The 23143-nt window shown below is 42.9% G+C and overlaps 2 protein-coding genes across 2 annotated transcripts in view; one reads left to right on the top strand and one right to left on the bottom strand.

The window, feature by feature from the left end:
• The window catches only part of pappa2 (pappalysin 2), a 125654-nt gene extending 118822 nt beyond the window's left edge, over positions 1-6832 (top strand). Inside the window, exon 28 of the mRNA XM_056293861.1 lies at positions 4874-6832. Coding sequence (XP_056149836.1) covers positions 4874-4978 — 105 coding nt within the window. The 3' untranslated portion in view covers positions 4979-6832. The remainder of the gene's footprint in view (positions 1-4873) is intronic.
• Positions 6833-11493: 4661 nt separating this feature from the next.
• The window catches only part of astn1 (astrotactin 1), a 552260-nt gene continuing 540610 nt past the window's right edge, over positions 11494-23143 (bottom strand). The window contains exons 23-24 of the mRNA XM_056292697.1: positions 22000-22183; positions 11494-11731 (exon numbers count right to left, since the gene is read on the bottom strand). Of these exons, the coding sequence (XP_056148672.1) occupies positions 11494-11731; positions 22000-22183 (422 nt within the window). The remainder of the gene's footprint in view (positions 11732-21999; positions 22184-23143) is intronic.

Here is a 23143-nt window from a genome sequence, read left to right as displayed (position 1 = left end):
CGGTTCGATTCGTGGCCGAATCAATCAATCAAATTTAGGAAACACTTAATGGCTGAGCCGTGGCACCTGTAATGAGACTGCTGGCATTTGTAATGAAGCTAGGCCTAACGCTCAAACCCGCTGCCAAGACATCAATGTAGGAACGATTACCGCACTCCACCATGGCCCCCCTTTTCTCCAAAACAAACCCAAAATGAAGTTGAGGACTGTCAGCCACCTCCCATTCTCTTTCTCCAATTAATCTCTGTCTCTCTCACCGGCTCACTGTTGTCCTCTACTGTCTGCTTGCCGTTTTCTTTTTAGATGCAAATCTGTTAATGAACTGGCTTCTACTTCACGAACTCACCAACTGAAGCCGGAAACACAGTTGGTGATTGTAAAGGCCGATTATAACCTTGATTTGGCCATGACCAATCTTCAAGTTTGTGGAGATTTTGCGCAGATCCGCGCACATGAGGCGGGTCACCAACGGACACGGCGCTGCCACGGAGTCAGCACACATCGTCTTAGAGCTCGTTTAAGCTTGTTTTATGGTCATCTGTGGTGATCACGTAATGGCCACGTAAGAACCACGCCGTTGCTTGGACGCCGTCATGAGACCGTGATGGTTCTGCGTGGGGTTTACGTGTCGAGATGCAATTCAATGCAATTCTAAATTCGATGAGGTGGCCCGGTGTTTGATATACGGTCCCATCCAGGAGAGCATATGGTAAATTAGAGGGACTTTCTTGCCGCCTGCATCACCGCTGCTTGTCGCCATTGATTTTTTCACACGTGCGAACCGGTCCCTCAGATTCTTCCACTTCAGCTTGCATTCATCGACCGACAACCCGGTGTTCCGAGAGATCTGCTCCCACGACTTGGTGGACATCTGACGGTCCTTATAATTTCTCGCGGACACCTCGTACAGGTTCGCGTGCTTGCGAACTTCCTCCGCCAGACGCTCTTCCAAGTTGTTCATTCTACACTCTGGATTCTATCGACTTGATAGCTGAATGAAAGAATGTGCTACAAATGCAGAAGATAACTACACTGAATACAACTCAAACAATGTGCTACAAAACCAACCAGCTGACTCGAAGACGTTTAAAAATGGCGCTGTTTCTCGAGCAGAAACCGGAAAAGCGGCCTCCAGCGGATGTGGTTAGTGGACCAATCACAACCAATGCTGCTGCGCTCGGGCTACGTCGCCTCGACGTGCGTGTAGGATTTGGGGGAGACACACGTCAGGCCCTTGCGGTGGACGTAAGTGGACGAGGGCGGGGCCGCAAGGACGTAATGGGTGAACCTCGGGTATAAATTGCCACGACGTAATAGTATAAATCCCGCATTATGCTCAACGTTAAATACGTAGACGGACGGAGCCTTTTGTCCGTACTCTGCGTTCATTTCGTCCGTATTTCTGCACGTTTTCTGGGAGCTTGCGGATCCGTACAAAAGGAGCAGTACCACCGGAAGTCGTGGGGGCAGTGTTGCGCAGTGTATTTAATAGCTCACGCGCGACCAGCCAAGCGACACAAAAAGACGGAAGAAATGGCGGCACTTTTGAGGAAAGTATTGGAAATGGCGTTCGTCGTCAATTTCTCTCATAGGTAAAATCAGGGAGAAGAATTCTCCGTCCACATGCCGCGATGTATGTAATGGCCGCACAGACCACCGCCGTCTACTCCGCTGCCTCTTGTTTTAACAGATACATGATCATGATCTCCTCCACAGTTGCCGTTTGCTCTCTTCTTTGTCTTCTTGTTCGTCTGCTGCTTCTTGTTCGTCTGCTTCTTCTTCGTGTGAATTTCCAGGAGCATAGACACATTACCTCGAAAGTGAACTCTGAACTGCCCTTTCGTGGATTTATTGCATAACAACCATACCAACGTAAATCACGGATGGGAAGTATGTGGGCAGTGATGTTTAAAATATTTGAAACGGACGTATCTATTTACGGACGTAACGGGAGCATAAATGAGCCCTTATCATGACCGAGGGTTTGAGATTCAAATCACTTGCTGTCCGATGGAGCCTCCAACCAGCTGGAGCCGTCACAAAAATATCAAAGATGTTTGATCAATTGCAGCTGGGATCTGGACAAGTCTGAGCTCATCGTTGAGTCTGAGCACCTTTATGACTGCAGTCGTAACCAGTGTGTTTGTCTACCACTGTAATCTGAAAATTTTTTGTAGGATTTGTCGGTTGCAGTTTGTAAACACAACATTCAAGGTTGCCTCCCCCCCCCGCCCTCGCGGCTCAACGACACCAGAAGGACACGCCCCTGACCGCAGTAGCCAGAACACATACCAGTGTACAGGCCATCTCCGTGTCACTCTTCATCCCCATCCTCTCCTTCAGGGCTTCCCAGCGGGTGAAAGATTCCCTCCTGTTTCGGAAGAGCTGGGTCCACTTGGCATTTCGTCCCGCTATATTTGCGTCTTTTCGGCGCTGTGTCTGCCATTGTCGCTTCCCCTTGGATGCGTGCTTACGATCTCGATCTGGCACCTGGTCCCGCTCCCCAAAGGTTAACTAACGCCCAGTAACGTCCCGAACACAGCAAAATAAGAAAATAAAGGCAGAGGACAGGGTCTCTGCAGATACAGACACCACCACAGATGTCTAGTGGGTCATAAGTGATGATTGAGGGATTATTTTTGTATGAGTCTATACATCGATTTTTAGGAAAATCCGACTCGTTCTACCGTTTAAATGTGTGACGCTGAGTCTTTTCCCGGTCGGTTAGGGCTTTAAAAGCCTCCTAGTGTGTTCTCGGCTTTTGTCACGTTCAGCTGTACCATCTGTGTAGATTCTGGGTGTGCGACTCCTCCACAAATATTTGTAAGTGAGTGCGTCTAAAAATATATGCTGTAGTAAACCGCTAAAGAGTTGCAAATTTTTGATTAACATTATAATCCTCACTGGTAAGAATATTGTCAAACTATATGTATATTTTTCTGCACCCACACCACTATTCTCTCTTAGCCTCCCCCTCGTATTCTGTCACTTGGTATTGTCCATGTGGTTTCATTCAAGGTAGGCTTTCACAGAAACACCCATCGACAGAGATGCAGGTTTTTTTGTTTCTGCAACTTTACTGAGTAAGTTCAAATTCTTTCAGTACAGGGAGTGTACATGTTCCAGACAGTTTTTCATTATAAATGTTGCTGTATGTATACTTCACAGTATAAAAATAAATTTAAATGTATAGAAAATAGAAACATTTAGGGAAAGGAAAGAAAAATAACAAAAAAAACTTTAGGGTCAGCTAAACTGGAGTAGATTTGAAATGTCTATAATCAAATTGTTTTGCCAATTTATAATTTTCGAGTTTCACGTTTTCAGTAGTAGTCAAATATGTTTTAAAATTGGTATCTCCATAAAAATATAAAAGGAGGGTACTCTTTTAAGCCATATCATTTTATGGATATTAATCAAGTTAATTATATAAGTTTCATCTGCAGACAGAGATGCAAGTAAGACATCTATCACCTTTAACAGGTTCAAACGAATCAATGTTTTGATTCTAGGTGTTTCTGATGTGTCGGCTCTCTTTTCTGGGTTGTCTGTTAGCTAAAAACGATACAGACGAGCTAACTTTAGCTCCGTCGAATGTGCCTAAGCATGGATTTTACAACCTCAGCATCAAGCGTCCAGTCAGGATATGATGTAAACAATGTGCAGTGTTGGCCGCTCAGTTGGAAATGCGCAGTAAATACTAGACCTGCTTCCATTCCTAGCTTAAGACAATGATCCCGTAGCGCTCTGTTCAAAACAAAGTCACACAATTGTGCTTCGTGTCAATGACAGTGTCTCCTCATTTCTTTCTCCTTTTCTCTCTCTTTCTTCCTCTCGCTCCTTCTCTCAAGGAGCAAATGTTTACATTTCTTGCAACTGACTGCTTTGCGGGGCACCAGAGTTTATTTTGCAACCTGCGGTGATGGCTCGCTTCCTAGACACGAGCTGGCAGCTCCTTGTTGTTGATTCTTAACATGTGTTCATCCGCTCACCTCCATAGCAGCATGCCCCCCCCACCCCCTTAAGACCCTCAAGGTTTCTTCTTCGCTGTTCAAAGGCCATGTTGAACTGTTTGACATCATGCGCTTTATCGGCCTCGGGGGTGACATCATGCTTCCCCTTTGAAAACTGTGAGGAAATTCAAAACTCCGCTAAGACCACGCTTGAATTACAAAGCGGTCCTTACCTTCAGTATCTTCACAAACAGAGCGGCGATGTGAAGGCAGAGTTGCTCATTTGCTGATAGGTCAACAGGAGCACATTTACTTTTTTCATTGTTCTGTTTTTGCCATTTGAAAAGTTGTCCGCGTTACTGTGTAAAAGATGCAACCCCAAGAGGAAACCTCCTGAACTATTTTCACTTTTCAGCAACACTTCCAAGTGTGCGTATCCCCAAAGTTTTGACATTTAATTCTTTTTATCTTTTTGCTTTACTGCTTTTCCTTAACACACTGCTCTTTGTTCAAATGGTTTTGACTGTTTTCTTGCAAATCACTTGCATTTGAAGAGAAATATACAAGTAAATCTTTCGTATCATGGTGTTTACCTCATCCTTTGTTCCATTTACCTCCAGTGGAAAGCAGGCTGGATTTTACTGAGGTATAAAAATATCTTTTTTCTTTTTAACAAATCATCTCATGGTTGTCATCTCATGGCTGCCGTTAACGGGGAGAAACCGAACGGAATGTGACTTTTTCTGTGTTGAGTCATCCTTTATAAAAATGACATCTGTGCCATACAGATGTCATAAAGTAAGTAAGATCTTGTGTTCCTGTGTAAATGCTATTATTAAAGATTGAAAGTCCTCTGACGGCTTTGGGATGCCAGGCCCCTAAATGTTATGCTTTTTTTCTTTTCTTTTCATTTTTGTCAGGTCATCCAGTTTGGGGTGGACTGCAATCAGGATGAATGCACTTGTCGGGATCCGAACGCTGAGGAGAACAAGAGGAAAACCAAGCACTTGGAAGAAGGAGGTTGAGGAGGAGTGATGCTAGAGCGAAAGGCAGGGAGGAAAAGAAAAAACCCTGAAGATGTGTTACACAGAGTTTCACGATGAAGCTGGAGAAACACAACAGCGTTTTTTGCCTTTTGTAACACAGGTTGGGTGCAGTTTCCCCAAGAGTTTTCATGCGCCAATATATTTTTTTTTGCCCCATTGTAACTAATAATGCGGTGTTAGTGTCAAAAATATCAAATCAAAGTGACATAAGGTGCACAATTCCCCCTCATTTCTGCTTCAGTCCAGCCAATAATATCCACCTCGTTATCTGATGGACCAATGTTTTGTTTTGCTTATGTAGAAATGAAGATTATCTCCACTGCTGGATTTGCACAAGAGCAGAAAATTATAGTTTTAACCCCTAATGGCACAGAAACAATGTTATTATTGGTGGCTAAACACGGTAAAACAATCAGGTTTAGGTCAAACAGAGTTGATTTTTTTTCCTTGCTCATTTATGAATCCAGTCATCAAAAAGTGGATCAAGTCACCATTATGAATAAATTCAAGTGCTTCTCTGGAATTGGTTGTTCCTCCCAAATCATCCATGCACATTCCTGATAGTAAGGGCTATTACTACTAACTGTGTTAAACACTGTCATGCGAGAAAGAACTACAATGGTAGCCCAAAGTGCTTCATTCAGACATAGTGAAGCCCAAATACAGATGTGTGTTCAGTGTAATGTTGCTGTCATTATTCATATTCGGTTCCTTTTGTTGTGACTCCTCATGGTTGAGGCCATTTCCATTTTTTTTTTTTTATTTGGTTAGTTTTTCCCTACTGACTGCTCAGTTAAATCCTTAACACAGTATAACCATCCTGGAGCCTTTATAATTTATCTGATAAACTGCTTTGAAATATTACCAAGGTTCACAGAAACACCCTTAAAAATAAGCACCTAATCACAATTTCTCAATATTGCGACTCTTCAAAAACAGAAAAGAAAAAGGAAACAAAAGCCGAAGAGCGGAATTCTGCATTCAAGCCAGACTTAAACGAGCTGAAAGTTATTGTGAAGAGTTCAACTCGCAGTTAGAGTGTATCTAATTTTCCTAAGAACAATAAAAAAAATGATGCTATCTGGAAAAGATTGCAGCTAGTAGGACAGTAAAAGGATACTTATCTGTAAAAACTAACAAGTATAGACTAATATATTTGGATGAGCACTAACATCTATTAGATCATGTTATCACTAGTCACACAAGTAAACACTATATGACATATCACAAATCCAATTATAGTCATCCCTGCGTACAATACAGTGCACAACTACCCGGGGCTTCCTGAAAGTATGTGTGAGGATACTGTGTAAGGCGACTTCGTAATGTCAGAACAGATCACATTGGGTCAAATCAGGTATTTTAAACTTGCATACATCCGTTTCCCAAGACACAAGTTCAACAAAATGAGGCTCTATTGTTACATTTGGGTGTTCAGCAGATCTGTGCACCGCATACTACTTGTACGATATTGTGAGTTTTCAGTCCGCCTGTACTATTGAGCCAGTTGCGTGTCTTCCATCTTTCCAATCACTTTCCATTACATGCCGTCCAATGCCACAACTATGCCGAAAAAGAAAACCCAAAAATACAAAAAAACAAAGAAGTGGTGCAGTGGTTTTAGGAAACTCATCTGTAACTCCATCTTCATGTCAGATGCTTCTGTGGGGCTACACCCAGACTTGCAACATCTCCCGTATGCATGTATGTCAAAAACGACCGTAGCCATTAGGGCAGAATTCATGCTGTAAAATACCCCATGTAAAATGCCTTACTATCAATGTGTAATCATGTTCTGTGAAATATTATACTCTACTTTATACTTTAAATGAAATAAATAGCATCTTTATATTGATCCTTTTACTGCGTTACATTGTGTCCTTTGTTTTGATCCACAGGTTAACCGTCTTTTGTGGACATAAAATTGCTCAGATTAAAAAGTAATTTCTTTATATGATTCCCCCCCCCAGACAGAGTGGGGCCACACACACAAACACACACACACATATGCATACATACACGCAATTTGATTTTCTGACCAAATATGACTCGGAGTCTATTTATACATATTTTATTATTGATTCCATTGTCCAAACTTGACTATAAATTAGATGTGAAAGTAAAAAAGGGAACTATATTTTTTTGTGCATTGTCCTCAGCGAAGCTGTGTACGGATTTAGATTTGATTAAAAAAAAAAGAAGCCAGTAGGAAGATTTAAACGCCCATTTCCAGACTTAAAAAAGACATCTTTTCAGGCTGACTTTCCAGTCTTTTCCATTTCTGTGTCTATCTGTGAGGATCCAGCCGTCGGCCAGGCTCCAGGTTGCAGAAGTAGTATCCAGTACACAGGAAGGAAAAATGACAACTGAAATATGTCAGTAATCAATCTGGCTTCAAAAAAAGCTTTGTGCTACAGAACTTCCCGTGGCATTTTTCCTCCTATTAAACATTTCCATTTGAACTCGAAAGGTGAAGTTTAAAGACGAGCTGCAAAATTAGCAGAGAAACAACCACACCTGTCTCTCATCAGACATGGAAATCTGTGTCGGTGTAGCTATTTGGGGGAATGCATCTATATGGAATGTGATTAGAGCGACAATATTATGTTTGGCAGTGCAGCAGGGTGTGCTTGTGAAAGCAGCCTTATCAGACTGTGCAGGCTGATTAATCCCCACATATATACACAATTTAAAGGCAATAACCATACAGAAGTATGTTGCTGATTTCTAATTAAGGTTGTTTTTAGTTTAGAATAATTGCTTAAGAGCCCCTAATCCATTTGAAACCAATAACGGGTAATCAGTTAAATCAATCAATTCAAAATAACTGAAAGGTGTGTGCAGAATCTGTTCTGGTGTTTTCATAGCTTGGCTACTGCTTGAAATAGATTTTGCGGTTCAGTTATAGATTCAATTCAATAAACGATGTTTCAACAGCACATTTTCTCAAGTTGTCACTGTGGACCCACGAATCTACATGTTGCTTTAGGGAACACGGTTTGTCGAAAACCTTGCTAAACTACCGAATGAGATTTTTTTGGGGGGGATCCCCCCCCCTTTTCTCCCCAATTGTATCCACCAATTACCCCGCTCTTCCGAGCTGTCCCAGTTGCTGTTCCACCCTCTCTGCCGATCTGGGGAGAGCTGCAGACTACCGCGTGCCTCCTCCGATACATGTGGAGTCGCCAGCCGCTTCTTTTCACCTGACAGTGAGGAGTTTCACCTGGAGGACGTACCGCATGGGAGGGACGTACTGCATGGGAGGATCACGCTATTCCCCAAGTCTCCCCCCCCGAACAGGCACCTTGACTGACCAGAGGAGGCGCTAGTGCAGCGACCAGGACACATACCCACATCTGGCTTCCCACCCACAGACACAGCCAATTGTGTCTGTAGGGATGCCCAACCAAGCCAGAGGTAACACAGTGACTCGAACCGGCGATCCCCGTGTTGGTAGGCAACGGAATAGATCGCCACGCTACCCGGACACCCGTACCAAATGAGATTTGATGAGTGACCTCTTGGGCTTCTATGCAAACACAGGTGAACTGTCACCAGCCAAGGCTTTTCCTGTTGCCTATCACATGTCAGTCAGTATACATAATAACTGTACTCAACTGCACTCGCACACTTCACACACTGATCGCATGTCAGCTGCTGCACAATTCTCACCTCTTTCAAATGTGCAGACCCGTTCAGGAACTTTCCCCTGTCAAATTCAGCAATGTTGATGTGCCAAATCAACAAGCGGATGCCTCTTTGATTAAACTGTCTGTGTGATGTATTCGGTTTTTCTGGGGTTGATTGCACTTAATGGTTATTATTAGGGGATAAGGACAGGCTGGCTTGGGGTCTCGGGCAGGAAAAAGCAACCAGAGAAAGCAGTGAATCCATGTCCCAGCAGCCACAGAATATGCACAGGATATCACACAGCCACATTTCATACTATAGTCTTTATTGTTGTTTGGAATAGCAAAGATCAATTTTAAAAAGTTGACATTATATTAGCCATATACTGTATGGACATAATAAAACATGCAGATAGTAGATGGATGGTGTCCTCTCAACCTTACGTTTCCTTCACAATAGAGATTGAAATACATCGTTCGGTCTCTCTTAATGCTTCCAGTCAACTAGCATGACATTTTCATAATCTTGCGTAACAAATCTAAGAATATTAAATGACAAAATAAATGCAAAGACGAGGACACACTGAGCTTATCAACAATGTGAAAAACTGAGGGGTTTTATTCCAAAACTAAATATCCTCACCTTGACACAATAAGAGTACTATCATCTTGTCAGCCATGAACTTGGTACAATGATTTAATCATTATTGGGTATTTATCTTCCACTATCAACTCCTTTGTTCAAGCTTGTATCAGACTGAGGATATTTGATTTTGGAGCAAAATTCTTTGAATAGAAACATGTCTCAATGTAAATCAGCGGATGACATGATCAAAGATACGATGGGCAAAATACACATCAGAAATTACAGTACCATATAAGACTATACACTAAGATGTAGAACGTACACGTTAATGTTGGAAAATATCACCTGTTGTACAGTTATTTACAGAAGAAAACCACCTTACTGTGCTATTATATGGTGCATTTATGAAATACTTTGCTGCCTATACAAATATCTACAAGCGTTTATTTAGTATTCACAGGAGACATGTTAGAAATAAATTACCATTTCTTTGACATCAATCTTTGATTAGCATGGACATTGCACATTAATGAAAAGATTTGTAGTATATCCACTCAAGAAAAAAAAACATTCAAAGATGTTTTCTAAAACCATAAGGTCAAACATAATAAAATGTTAATTGGTTGTAAAATGTTAATTTGACTCTGAGATAGAAATGATCCATTTGACGTGATTGATTAGTGAGCTTTAGTGTTATCTGAGAATGTTAAATGAAAGTGAAATACTGTCGCATAGTTTTGGCAAGTTTCACTCTTGATGTCTAGCGACGCTGTGCACGACTCGCCCGGCTGGATCTCTACGTGATGCCTGTCTTGATGCAAAAGACCAGGGCTAACTGTGTAATTATAAATGCATACTTACAATACTACATTCAGTAAGTTATACTATTAAAAGTTCATAAGTATATGTACAGGATTGGATTTGGAATTTCTAGTGTTTCAAAATGACTCTCGGCAAGAAAGCATCTAACAATCTCTTTAAGTTCAGTTGGACACCCACAGCCTTTTTGTTCCTTTCTGATTAAAATGTGGAAAGGTTTGTAAAATAAAGGCTTTGACACAACTGTCATGAAATGACGTCGTGATGCATGCTCAATAATCCAGGTAAGAAAATCAAAGAAGGTTGAATCAGTTCATCTGGATACAATGTTTACTGACAGATACGTTTTGGTTTGTATCCGTCTGTGTATTGTTGTCTGTGTATCTGTCTAACGTATACGTTAAACAGATACAATGGAACGTATCTGTCAATAAACGTTGTATCCAGATGAACTGATTCAACCTTCTTTGATGTCATGAAATGACCGTTTTCCCACAATTCACTCCATTGTACAAGATTGTTTTGCTCAAATATCTCTGTGTTCAAATGGGAAGTCGAGGGTTTGCAAAAAAAAAAAATGTGATGAGATTGACTTTATTATTCAGGGCAAAACATCAAATATTATTATTAAACAAGTAGAGCTAAATTTAATGTCTTTATGAATAGGCAGATTTCCTCAGCCAGGCATTATATGTAGGCGAGACATACCAAAAAATTTTTCACTGTTGGCAAAAAGTGGGTTTTCCTCACCAGCCTCAGCAACGGGCTGGCCAGTTTATTCATAATATCCTAAACACGAACCAGAAGTGTGCATCAAATAAGTACTGGCCAGGCCACTGCCAATGGTTACAAAGTGTCAGTTGGACCAAAGCCACAAATAAGTTCAGCTACAATGTCCAGACATCTGCTGGTCATTTTTTCCTTTATCGTAAATTCGTCATTAAGAAAGCCAAGTGTTAAAAGTCAAGCCTAAAAAGTGAACTCCTCCGAAGCTGTTTGTCAGGAATTTTCTCATATCCTTTATCCTACAATATCAATCTTAAAAAAATTTTTGTAAAAAAAATAGAATAAAATAAAATAAAACAAAACAATGAAAGTCTGAACCACAATCAAATTTTTGAAAAGCATAATGGAGATGTGACAAAACACAGATCAAGTATCACGTATTTTCCAACCTTGTGCCTTTTCCATGACCACTGTTATACAAGGAGGCTAAAAAAAATTCTAAGACTAACTAAATCTGGGTTTAAACAGGCACAAAGGGGCTGCTTATGATCCATTTATGGCACAGATTTGAGCTGTTTATAGCTGACTTGCCGCAGGAAAAAAAAATCAAGTAGAATTTGATTTTTCCTTATTAGGACAGCTGTGAAAATATCAGATCTGTGCCACAAAGCCTAAAGGAAAACAGATATTATCTTCCTACAAGCCTACCGGTCTTTTTACTGATGAACCTTCGCTCAAAGCTCCTTGGGCTCGCCGTAGTCGTTGTACATGACGGTGAGCATCTGCTCGTCGCAGGCCTTGCGTAGGTCTTGGCCCAGGTCCACCCAGTTCAGCCCGAAAGCCTTGGTGTCGGTGTAGCGGCAGGACAGGAACTTGAGCGTCATGCGGCGCAGGCCGATCTTGGGCTCCTGGAGGAGACCCTTGCACCAAATAGAAAGCTCATCTAACTGGGAAAGGATGAGGCCAGCTTTCCTGCAGGGAACCAAGGAGATGGAAGATTATCGCTTTGTGTGTGCGTGCACGTGTGAGTCAGCATCTATGTGTTTACTCAAACATGCACGCTGCAGACTTTGACAATGGTTGCAAAGTTCTTTTAAGTTCAAATGAAAACCCACTTTCTAACAAAAAGGAATTAAAAAACCACATATAATAACTGTGGGTGTGTGTACGTGCTTGTGTGCGTGCGTGTCTGTTGCTGCTTCTGTGCATGTGGGTTCGACAGTGTGTTTCTGCATGTGTGTTTTCAAACACGCACACTGCAGACTTTGACAACAGTTGCTTAGTTCCTCTAAGTTGGAATAAAAACCCACTCTCCAACAAAAAGTAATTAAAAACCACGTATACGTAATAACTGTGTGTGTGTGTGTGTGTGTGTGTGTATGCGCACTCGGTGTGTGTGCGTGTTGCTTATGTTAGATCAGTCATCCTACAAAATGATAAAAACACCCGCACTTAACCTCAGTATGAGTTAATGCCGTCCGGCAACCGTTGCAGAGAGTGCCACAGCTGAAAACCAGAAACCCATTTATTACTGCAAAAAGGAGGCAGTTAAATTCATTGAAACTATATTATCTGCTGCTAGAGCAGGGTGTGCTCATATGGTGGCGTGCATGTGTTTCATTATTTTCATGAAACAGGTGTAGAAATCAATCCCTATATGAGTGAGCACATATAACTGTGTCGTCAACCTCAAATGGAGGGCTGATGAGTTTACTGTACTCCATGGATTCCACCGTCTTCACACTGAGCAGTCCAAGACATTTGTTTGTCAGATTTTTGCGTTTTGTTTTTTTGTTAGGAGGGACAGTGAAGGGCGACAGGGAAGATGGTGAGCTGAAAAGTGACGGTATGACGGGCCAAGAAAGGTCCTAACCCAGCGCGGCACGGCTCAGGAGTTAGAGTGGGTCGTCTAGTGATCGGAATGTCGCCGGTTCGATCCCCGGCTCCTCCGGAGAGTGTGTCCAAGTGTCCTTGAGCAAGACATTGAACCCCTAATTGCTCCCGACGAGTAGGTTGGTGCCTTGCATGGCAGCCTCCACCATCAGTGTGTGAATGCGTGTGTGAATGGGTGGATGTGAGGCAGCCACTGTGAAGCACTTTGAGTGGTCAGTAGCCGAGAAAAGCGCCATATATATATAAAGTCCATTTACCATAAGCCTGCTTCGACCGCTGGACTTGAAGTAAAGGGGTCGAACCGACAAACTGGAGGAAATGGTCGAATGTCTGCAGCAAACTTGAGCACTGACGACCTCCAGCTCCATCAGACGGCGTACAGTGCATAAGTCACACTACTGCAATTTTTTTGCTCGGCGCCATGCTGTGGCAAAAACGAAAAACCCACCTGTTTGTTGACTGCTGCAGTACTCAACAGACCTGCCAAGGTGTATTATTACAGTTTTATTCCAAAGTTGGAGGTGCAAGAGGAGCACATTTTTTGTACACAAAGGTACATTTCCAACAGATGTACCATTGAAGGTACGTTTTGGTCACTTGGCGCACATAGCTGTACCTTTGGACAAACGAAGGGTCAATAATAAGTGACTTGCAATAAAGGGTACTGTACTGAACCTGTATAGTGTACAGCCCCAGCCACAATATTTGTAGCCCAGAAGGTACAAATATTTTTAAAGACCTTTTCCGAGAGTGTATTGGGTGTGACTGATGAAAGTGAAAATAGTGGCAAAAAGAGGCTGAGGGACGGCTGTAACACCCCACCCCGGAAGCCGAGGAGACAAGGATTAATTCCTGAGACATGGCCTCAACCTGTCCTCCAGCCAAACCAGCTCAGCTTAAAAGTCCAGCGCTTGGTAACACGAGGCAGACAGGTCACATAAAAAACATAGGGACACTTGATATCATAAATAATAATTAAGTCCAGTCTGGCCCTTGAATTGAAAGACAGGCGAAGGGAGTGACTGGCGAGAGTCAAGGAACTGGAGCGAGAGAGAGAGAGAGAGAGGGTTTTATTCATTCAACAGACACTGTTTTGCCTCGTCCGGCAGCCAAACCAGCACCTCTACGCGGTGATGCCAACAATCTGCCAAGCTGCAAGTCTGTTGGACACACAAGTCACCGTAGCTATGGCACACAGTGCTGATAGACCACCGACACGCCAGCCATGAGTTTAACATACTCTATTGGCAGTCACAGGAAACTGCGGGCCAGTTTATCTTCTTTCTGCAGCCACAATATAAAAATGCTCCTCTTCATAAATAAACTTTTTTTTTTTCCATGAATAGATTTGATGAAATGTTGCTGGTGCGGTACATGCCGTGAACAGGGTAACTCTGTGATTGTTGAAATGCTCATGTGAATGCCTTTATCTGATTTCCAGAACTGGAATAAGGTCTCCAGGACACATTCAAAGTTTCACATCTTACTCTGGCGTGTTGTGGTTTTTGAAACTGCACATCAGGGGGAGGTCGCAGATCCCCGGATGACAACAAACATGGCCGCCAGGGATCGTAGTGGCCTGTTGCGCAAGTTGAAGATGACGTCGTCTACTTTTAGTTGCTATAAATACTAAAATGAATGCTGTTGTCAGCCGATTTTGCAATAACTCCAAAAAAACCAAAGTGTGTATCGATGAAAATGACTGAAACCCTTCCTTTGCACAGGCTGAAGGGAGGACAGATCAGGGGAAACAGTTAATAAGTTGTTTCAGTGGAGCGCGCAGCGATTATGCAAAGAATCATGTAGACACGGCTGTCAGAGTAATCGTATTACCAATATCCATGTGTACGCAATAATCAAAATATTGGCATGAAGCGATAACTCTTTTATAATCTGATTTATCATTTGCATGTCAGCATACTCGCTGTCTCGTTGGGTCTGTCTTGTTATGGCTTTCCTGTTAGCGGTCTGTTCAAATCAGTTTAATATCTGGAATGTGAAAGTAAAGCCCACGCATCAAACTTCTATACACTTATCTAAGTGTGTACACTGATGATCACGGACACCTGTTTGGGTGCACTGAATGTAAAGGTGGTGCTGGTAGTAATGAGCAGACATGAGGATGAGAGTAGGGACAGATTCATGATGACATTGATGACAGTTAATTGTGTCTCGTGACTTAAAGCCACATAGGATGGTGAGGCCCAGCCTTTATGACAGGGTTAGGAGTACTGCGGCACCAGGTGAGGATGACAAAGGGTTTTTGTTTCGTATTGAGGCCCAGCCAAACCGGGAGGAGCCTCCATGGCAGACCCACGACACACATGGGGTCATTACATCTCTCTCCTGTCTTGGGAATTGCCTTGGGATCCTCCTGAGGAAGAGCAGAAGGGAGTTTTTGGGGAAAGGGCTGCCTGACTGTCTGGGAAAGCTCCACTATCCGAAACCCTAATCCGGAAATCTGCTATGAAAATGGATGGATAGATGGATGATAATGACAGTAATGAAGTGATGATGACAAAGTGATGATGCTCATCTGAGATCATGTGTTTGTCAAAGAATGGCGACGATAATGATTAATGGGGCGTTGAATAACGATGAAGATGACCGTAATGGTGATGATGTCATCTACGTGCCATGTTTTGGCAAACGTCTCACGGAGGAAATAGTTGAACAAAGGCCACATGACTTCATTATGGAGATACACCAGAGTTCAGTATACCTGTGTTCATAGCGTTTGACAAAGCTTTAGGTTCGGTGGGTCGACTGCTTTAAAAATAATGCCCTGCAAACCTTACTTCCTCTACCTAAACCACACCTAACAATCACTCAAAAAATATACATCTGCAAAAGGTCAGTATGACAAGGAGATGCACCACTTTCCCTCTACACTGTACCCCGCATATCATGCAGCATTATCTACCACCTTCCATGTACAGAATATTGGGATGTTTTGGGCTTTCCTGCCTAGTTTGCATGTAGCTTTATGAATACAGACAGTGGAGATGGTGGCATGCTGTCTGGATTTTTCAGCTAGCCAATGAGCACACATAGCAAACTCAGTATTCTGCACATGACACTGGATGAAGTTTGGACTCCGAGTTTATTTTTGTCGTATGAATGTAGGGGCACCCAGCAGGGTATCTCTCTCTCTTTACAGATGTCTGTCTAGTGATCCCTAATGGCAACTTCAATATCCACATTATAAAATATTGTCTGCCCTGGAAACTATGGAGAAAAAAAAAACTTAATGGAATTTTAATGATGTCAGTCTTCTCAGACATTCTGTCTTCAGACAGGAACTCTCGTGTCGGTAGCAGCAAAGTGCTACCATGTTGCCATATATCATTTTTCTGAAACCTATTATGTTCCTAATGTTTTGCCACAGATTTCCGTGGTTTGAGGAAATCTGGATATTTATTTGCGCAAAACAAAGAAAAGAAAACGTGGTTTGTTATGCTTTAATTTCTCTGGAAAGCAGGGGCTCATTTCACAGGCTCCCGACAGCAACGGTTGTCACCATAAATCCTGGTGCATGTATAGGAGCGGAAAATGGTTTCTGAGGTACGGTGTGAGTGAGGAGATCTCCCCACACCTCCTAGAACAACCGGGTACATTCTGCAGACCCACAAACACACACAGGCATGCGCACGTGCAACCGCACAGACACGCATACATGCACTACAAACACACATCTCTACATAGGCGCCCACACGCGTGCAGAAATACGGGGTTGTGAGAGGAGGTGATCAATGAGGACGCGGGTGTCAAATGAGGCCTGCAATTTCCAAGGTGCTATGAATCTGGACTTATGTGCCGTGTCAGATAATTTCTCAAAAACAGAATAGAGCGACTGGCTGCAGCTCACCACATAAACAAATGACATAAAAATGACTTCAAAACATAAAAATGACTGACAATGTGTTCCCTCTGTGGATGGAGGACCCCCCCCCCCCCGCCTCCGGGGTACCAGGGGGTGGAAGGGCATAGCACCTTCGTTTCAGACGCAAATGATTTAATTCCTCTGTTTTATTAACCATTCATCTGTGGGATTCCGAAACGTAAAGACTGTTTTCTCTAACTACCACCACTATTATCTGCTATTTCCTACGACTTTTAAAGAGTTATAGCCAAATAAAACTTGCAACACCAGTGGGTGGACTTTGGCCTGGCTCCACGTCGTATAACCGAAGGAGGGATAAAGCTCAAGCAGGTAAACTGTTGAGAAGTGTGTTCACTGCATTTCAAAAGGTAATACCCAGTTCATAATTGTTTTATGAAAATGGACATTATCCAGTTTATATATACTTCTATTAGAAGTATTTGTATACATACAAAGTGCATGTATACAGCTACTGCAGCTTGTGACAGTCCTACTGAATGCATTGAATCATTTAAATTTTATTTGACTTTTGATAATTGTCACCAAATCGTTGCAAGAGGACAAAAAATACTGTGGGGGAATGCAATTTTATCAGGAGTGCTTCCTAGGTGACTGCCAGGGAATGAATGTAAACCACCCTCTTACAAGCCCTGCAGAGGAATGTTTCCCCCCCTCACATTTACCTTTATAGAGGCTCTGTGAGGACATACAGTACGTGTTGCTTTGTTCAGACATCTTTCCTTCTCCTTTTTTCTCCCCAGTTGTACTTGCCCAATTGCCTCACTCTTCCAAGCCATCCCGGTTGCTTCTCCACCCCCTTCTGCCGATCCGGGGAGGGCTGCAGACTACCACATGCCTCCTCCGATACATGTGGAGTCGCCAGCTGCTTCTTTTCACCTGACAGTGAAGAATTTGCCAGGGGGATGTAGTGTGTGGGAGGATCACGCTATTCCCCCCAGTCCCCCCCCCTCCCCGAACAGGTGCCCCAATACACCAGAGGGGGCGCTAGTGCAGCGACCAGGACACATACCCACATCCGGCTTCCCACCCGCAGACACAGCCAATTGTTTCTGTAGGGACGCCCGACCAAGCCGGAGGTAAAACGGGGATTTGAACCGGCGATCCCAGTGTTGGTAGGCAATGGAAGAGACCGCTACGCTACCTGGACGCCCTTTAGAGGTCCTATACTCCCATCTTGACCTGACCCTTCCCTCGATCCCATGTCACAGCAACCAATACGTCGCTGCTAGATGAGGAGCTAAGAAGCACTGCTGCTTTAACTCGATGTATATTTCTCTTCCCTCCACTATAAAGCAAAAAACAAAAAAAAAAACAAAAAAAAAAAAAACAACCCAAGAGTAATGTTCACAGTGCTTATGATTATGATTTCCTGAGAGAAATTCCAACCATAACAATATTTATTATCGCAGGGAATCATCTGATTAGAGGGACTGTCATAAAGAAAAAAGACAGACAGAGATAAAAAAAAAATCAATTATATTTCAGTTCATTATGGACCGCAGAGTACATCCAAGGACACGGTGGGGATTGAAATAGTGAAGATCAGGGATTCTAGCTACCCCTGCCAAAACATCTAACATTTCTAAATCAACAGCCAAGCGGCATGCCTTCGATGATGGGTACTCCCCTGGCGATGACAAGGTCTGGGCCTCCAGAGAAGAAGTGTCAGGCTTTGGAGAGACAGAGCTGTGGTGAGTTTATGTTTTCAGTTAAAATGTCACGCAATGTTGCCTGAAAAAAGCAACGAATATCTCCTTTGTTGGTTGCCAAACGGTCTCGTCAGTGCGATATGATATGTTTCTAAAAACAGAAGATCTGACTATCCCTTACCACAAGAAAGATAAAGCCACATTGCTTCGTTCATTTGTTTCCAGATATTGCTTACTTGGCCGAAAAGAGTTTATACTGACTCGTTGCCCATGTTGGGGACTTATCTGTGTTTTGATTGGCTAATGAAAATCAAATTTACATGGTCTTACAATGTTTGTGACAAGGAAACTCCAATGAATTGGAGTCCTTCATAGTAGGCCCAGCACTTCTGGGAGAGCCAAGTATGTGTGTGTGTGTGTGTGTGTGTGTGTGTGTGTGTGTGTGTGTGTGTGTGTGTGTGTGTGTGTGTGTGTGTGTGTGTGTGTGTGCGTGTGTGTGTGTGTGTGTGTGTGTGCGTGTGTGTGTGTGTGAGAGAGACAGAGAGACAGAGAGAGCGAGGGAAAGGGAGAGGGAGAAAGAGAAAGGGAGAGGGTGAGAGAGTGAGAGAGAAAGAGAGAGAGAAAGGGATAGGGAGAGAGAGAGAATGTGTAGACTAGTTCTGTCTGTTATCTATAAAGGTAGTGTACGTGTGTTTTGTGCCTCTGTGTGTGTGTGTGTGTGTGTGTGTGTGTGTGTGTGTGTGTGTGTCCTTGTCTTTCTAACCTCACAGGGGCCAATGTCCTCATAAGGATAGTAAAAAAATCAGAAACCATCCACCTTGTGGGGACATTTGTCCCATGACGAAAAAGGTTATTTGTGGACGAGGGGTTAGGGTTAAGGTTCATTTTAGGGTTCAGGGTTAGGGAAGTGGGATTCTTACCCTAACATGAACTTCTATTCCCCACCAGGATATTAACACAAGTTTGTGTGTGCGTGTGTGTGCGTGCGTGCGTGCGTGCGTGTGTGTGTGTGTGCGTGTATTGCCCCGGCCTGCACTGTTGTTCACCATAGAGCTCTGTTGTGTAGGTATGTTCAGGCATATTCCTTCTCTGCAAGCCAAAAACACCGAGGTCAACAAACAACATGGACCTGTTGTCATTGTAGACAGAAGATAAGGACATTTATAAAGTTCACTGGAAGTATCTCATCAGGCTAAAGGGGGTCTGACGATAACTTAAGCACGGGACTGGATGGGGTCGGGGGTAAACCCCTGAACTAAAATGTACAACATGAAAAGCACTTTAATGATAATCATCCATGACTGGACTAACAGAAAAAAAATAAAAAAAATAACACAAAACTTTTTTCTCAGCTTTGGTCAGAACATAAACGTCAAGTATTAAAAATTAGGACCCCCCCCCCACCCCCAAACTATAAATCCAGTCTGTGTTGAGTCGAAAGCCAGCGAATCAGGATGATCTCAATCCTAACTGATCTTCGCTGCTTTTAGGAACCCGGGCCAATATCAATGGACAGAAACCTCAGGAAGTCAAAACTTTGAGTGATTATTATTTTGTTTTGCTCGCAGTCATATCTGTAGTATTTTTGGAAAGGTCAAATAACGTCACATCACCAGACAGCTCGGGGCTGCCAGCGAAGTTGTCAGCGCGCTTGGACAAACTCAACGTTGGAAGGCCATTAAGTAGCGCCGCCTGCTGTGCTGCTGTGCTTACAATAGCCCGAGTGCATCCAACACACCCAGACTTGCACAGCCCGCCATCTGACATACAGCCAGACCTATAGAAACCCCTTAATGTTCATTTGATGAGCTGGCTAAACAAAACTCGTGTTTATACTTCCTTCCTGGTTGCTAACGCTCACCTTGAATGCACTTCTGTACTGGCCTTCTTTTCGAGGGCACTTTTCTTCATTAACATTAATCATCCCCCCTTTAACTAAATTGAGGAGCTGTTAATGTAAGTGTGTTTTAATGGAATGCTTCAGAAGCAACTCCCTAAATTACATCTCCTCTTTCCAGCATGGTCCCAATTAAAAACAACCTTTAATTTAAAGGTGGGTGGTGTTGGGTGGGGTGGGGTAGTCCTTTGGAATGAGAAAGAGAGAGGGAGGGATATTTAAAAGGGGAACTGGCTAATCAGTTTCACCTGCCGTAGCAAAACCATCGACCACCGACCTCCATTTGTATCAGACACATGACTCTCTTTATAAACCATTAGGCTACGATTTTACATCAGCCGTCGTTTGGCAGAAGTTGGGGCGCCCTTCCTGGTTGTTGCTAAATGGACCCAGTGATGTCGCTGAGTTTAACTTCCCCCGTCAGTCTGAATGAATTAGCCCCATAACTGTAATTCACATGAACACGCCCTCACAATCAGAGACAGTCCTTTGGAGTCTGGAGCCGGGACATCTGCTAACCTTTGACAACCAAAGCAGAAATTAGCAAAGTTTTGAAAAGGGTTGCGTTACCCTGGTGAACTGGCAGTGCAACACTGCACACAGTAGGTTGCGTGTGTGTGTTTCTGTGTGTGTGTGTGTGTGTGTTCTGGTTTCTCTACACTCGTGAGGACCAAATGCCCCACAAGAATAGCAAAATCCCAAACAACTCGCCTTTCGGGACTTTTCTTTTTTTTTGGTTTTCCACATGGAAAAGTGTTACTTCTGGGCTAGGGGTCAGGTTTACAGCTATGGCTACAACTGGGTTGTGTTTAGGATTTGCTCTAATATTAAAGTTAGGCATTAGAATTAGGCTTGGGTTTAGAGTTAGGGTTCATTTTAGGGTTTGGGGTTAGGGAAAGATTTTTGACTCTAACATCAGTGTCCCCATACAGATATGTGAAAAAGCGTAAGTGTGTGTTGGAAAAAAAAAACAAAATGCGTGTTGTACTCTTGACCCCCCCCCCATTTTCTTTAACTCAAATTAGCAGGTGATAATTGCGCCTTACGTTCTCAGTTTTAAGGAACAACATTCCTGTCACCATGAAGAAGTCCACTGATATTTGAATTTTGCTTGTAAAACAATCTTTTTTTCAAGGACTACTTTTTGGCGGAAGCATACATTCTGTTGTGCGGATGCCTTCAAATGTATTTTGACACCAGACAACTTCTCATATCAAGCCACGCTTTCAACTGGACTATTCTGTAATGATAACCTAACTTCGATAAACAATAATAGCCACTAAATGTTCATTGTGATGGAATACCTATCTAAAAAAAAAAGTCTGTACAAGCTGACTGTCATACTGTAGTGACATGAATGGAAACCAGTGGCTGGCTGGTCGGTGGGAAAAATTCAAAAATGCTTTCAGAGATATAAAGATACTCCATTCCATTATCCAAACCACGTATCCTACACAGGGTCGAGGGGATACTGGAGCCTATCCCAGCAGTCATTGAGGGGCAGGCGGGGAGACACCCTGGACAGGCCACCAGGCCATCACAGGGCTGACACACACACACACACACACACATTCACACCTACAGACAATTTAGTATGGCTGATTCACCTGACCTACATGTCTTTGGACTGTGGGAGAAAACCGGAACACTCGGAGGAAACACATGTAGACACGGGGAGAACATGCAAACTCCACACAGAGGACGACCCGGGACGACTCCTGAGGTTGGACTGCCCTGGGGCTGGAACCCAGGACCTTTTTGCTGTAAGGCCACCGTGCTAACCACTGCGCCACCATGTCACATAAAGATAATTATGCATAAGATATAAATAAAATATAGTGTGCTTTGGGTATTACACATGATTTGTAGTAAATGGTGAATGGTAAATATTTGGCACCTGGGTCCGAGCTCGTCCTCACACCTCCAGGTGAACTCGCCAAAGCTCTCGTAACGCTGGTTGTAATGGTAGAGGACACGGTGCAGCGTGGGAGCACCCAGGTCCATCAGCGTGTTGTAGGCAGTCTGCTGCTCCTTACCGCTGGTGTAGCCATTGAATAGGTTGTAGATCTTGTCAGCTATCTCTGCAACAAAAACACAGCCAGAGGGGAAAAAAAAAATCAAATTTAGAAATTGCATTACTTTGTTCACATGTGACAGCAATCTATCTAAGACCTCCTCACATACACTAAGCATCTAAGACCTCCTCACATATACTAAGAATATAAGACCTCCTCACATATACTACTAAGCACATAAGACCTCCTCACATATATGAAGCGTATGACCTCCTCACAAATACTAAGCATATAAGACCTCCTCACATATACTAAGCATATAAGACCCCCTCACATATACTAAGCATATAAGACCTCCTCACATGTACTAAGAATATAAGACCTTCTCACATATACTAAGCATAGAAGACCTCCTCACATATACAAAGCATATAAGACCTCCTCACATATACAAAGCATATAAGACCTCCTCACATATACTAAGCATATAAGACCTCCTCACAAATATTAATAAGACCTTCTCACATATACTAAGCATATAAGACATCCTCACAAATACTAATAAGACCTCCTCATATATACTAAGCATATAAGACCTCCTCACATATACTAAGAATATAAGACCTTCTCACATACAGTGCATCCGGAAAGTATTCACACCCCTTCACTTTCCCCACATTTTGTTATGTTACAGGCTTATTCCAAAATGGATTAAATTACTTTTTTCCCCTCATCAATCTACACACAATACCCCATAATGACAAAGCAAAAAAGGTTTTGTAGAAATTTTTGCAAATTTATTAAAAATAAAAAACTGAAATATTGCATGTACATAAGTATTCACACCCTTTACTCAGTACTTGGTTGAGGCACCCTTGGCAGCGATTACAGCCTCAAGTCTTCTTGGGTATGAAGCTACAAGCTTGGCACACCTATATTTGGGGTATTTTTCCCATTCTTCTCTGCAGATCCTCTCGAGCTCTGTAAGGTTAGATGGGGAGCGTCGCTGCACAGCTTTTTTCAGGT

The sequence above is a fragment of the Lampris incognitus genome, chromosome 14 (genome assembly GCF_029633865.1).
Source record: "Lampris incognitus isolate fLamInc1 chromosome 14, fLamInc1.hap2, whole genome shotgun sequence".
Classification (NCBI taxonomy): domain Eukaryota; kingdom Metazoa; phylum Chordata; class Actinopteri; order Lampriformes; family Lampridae; genus Lampris; species Lampris incognitus.
Note: the sequence above shows the minus strand (reverse complement) of the source record. Positions and strands in the feature narration are given on the sequence as shown.